Source organism: Plasmodium cynomolgi, chromosome 6, assembly GCF_000321355.1.
Source record: "Plasmodium cynomolgi strain B DNA, chromosome 6, whole genome shotgun sequence".
In the NCBI taxonomy this organism is placed as follows: domain Eukaryota; phylum Apicomplexa; class Aconoidasida; order Haemosporida; family Plasmodiidae; genus Plasmodium; species Plasmodium cynomolgi.
In genome coordinates, this window is record NC_020399.1 from 258,112 (window position 1) to 259,976 (window position 1,865).

At 50.3% G+C, this 1,865-nt stretch overlaps 1 protein-coding gene across 1 annotated transcript; it reads right to left on the reverse strand.

Moving 5' to 3' along the window:
* Positions 1–14: 14 nt before the first annotated feature.
* On the reverse strand, positions 15–1,677 carry PCYB_061580 (ATP-dependent RNA helicase; the record flags this gene model as incomplete). The annotated part of the gene is made up of 1 exon (XM_004221325.1): positions 15–1,677. A coding segment is annotated over one exon (1,663 nt), but the record flags the coding sequence as incomplete, so codon positions are not given.
* Between the last annotated feature and the right edge of the window lie 188 nt (positions 1,678–1,865).

The following is a 1,865-nucleotide window of genomic DNA, read 5'->3' on the forward strand; positions in this document are numbered from 1 at the left end:
GGTAATGGCTTTACCTCCCTCCGCATCTGAGCGGCACGCCCGACCCACCCTGTGGATATAGCTATACTTGTCATAACAGACGTCGTAATTAATTACCGTTTCGATTCCATGGATATCGATTCCTCTGCTCAAGACATCCGTGCACACTAGGTACCATACGTGTCCTTCCTGTAGGTGCTTAAAAACCTGCATCCTTTCCTCTTTGGTTCTTTCGGACGTGAGCAGGGAGACGTGCGGCGCCTTCACCCCGCCGCCAGCCTCTCCAACACTGCCAGCCTCGCCAACGCCGCTAACCCCGCTCACCGCGCGACGCAGCGTGGCGTGTACCTTCTTCGCCTTCTCCACGCCGTTCACGAAGACCAGCACGGGGATGTGCAACCCTCCTCCCAAAACCAAATTACGCAACACCAACCCCTTTTCCTCCTCGCTATTTACATAAAGCAACTCCTGCTTCACATTCCTATTAACTGAGTTAATACTCTGACCAAAGTACACGAGAGCATACGTGGGACAGAGGGTACTGATGAAGGAGCGAGTGTTACCTGGTAGTGTGGCCGTCGTAAACACCTTCTGCATCTTTCGTCTCTGAATTACTACTAGTAGCTTTTTCACTTGATTTAAAAAATTCACCTCAAATAATTTGTCAACTTCATCAAACACGACGAGCATGCATTTGGACAGGGTCACTTTGTTCATTTCAATAAGGTGGATAAGTATTAACGGGGTGCAGATGCACACATCTATGGGTTCTTCTTCTTCTCTCACTTGGTCTTCCTTCGTTAGATGTAGAACCGTAAACTGTGGAAATGCCTCAAACAGAACCAATGCGTGCTCGTGTATTTGGCTAGCCAGCTCGTTCGTCGGCACAAGGATAAGGCTTCGAATGGGGGTCGAATTTTTTTTCTCTTCCGCGTCCGATTCATGGTTGTCGTCCCTCCCCGGAGGGGAATGTGGGCCCTTCTGCTTCGCCACAGAATCAGCCACCACGGGTTCCTGCTGCTTCTCCTCCAGCTGCTTCTCCCCCTGCTGCTTCTCCTCCCGCTGCTTCTCCCCCTGTGTGCCTGAACAGATTAGCCGAACCAGCAGGGGAATCAAAAAGGCGCAGGTCTTCCCACTACCCGTCTGAGAAATGCAGATGGTGTTCCACCCGCTCATAATCGTGGGGATGCAAATTTTCTGAATGTTCGTTGGGGTTTTAAATCCAAAAGTCCCCTTAACTGTGTTAATCAATTTTTGGTAGTCACTCCTTGGAAGGGTGGTCCCCTCCACTGATGCGGTGGGTATGCCGCTCACCCTGATCTCTTCTCCACTTAGCTCCCTTGAAATATCCTCGAAGAAACGAATTGGCATCACACTCCCGCTCATGTTCACAAATTCGACGTTTATTTTATTGCCCTTCATGTAGCTTGCCACCAAACTGGGGTCCGCACAGAATTCGGAAAAACTCACCAGTTCGGCTGTCCTCTCGTGACTCTCCTTCCTCTCACGATTCTCCTTCCTCTCATGATTTCCCATCCTCTCTCTCCCATTTGGTCCCTTCTCCTCATCCTTCCCCTTACTTATGTTGAAAATATTTTTTAGCGGCTTCAGGTTCTCCCTCTTCAAACTCATCAAGTCTTCATTTTTTAAGCACCGTGTTAAATTCAGTCCGTAGGTTAGCTGTTTGGCTATCTCCATGATGGGCTTGACAGTGTATAGTAGGGGGGGGAGAGGAGAGTAACCAAGCAATCGTGCAGAGTGATGGGGCAGGTAGCTCTACTCTCTGCGTGCAGCGAGCGGAGTTATTATTCCGCGAGAGCCAGCCGCGTCGCCCCGGGCCTCCCCCAGCCTGCAGAGACCAGCAAAGGGGTTAAAGCAAAGATTAT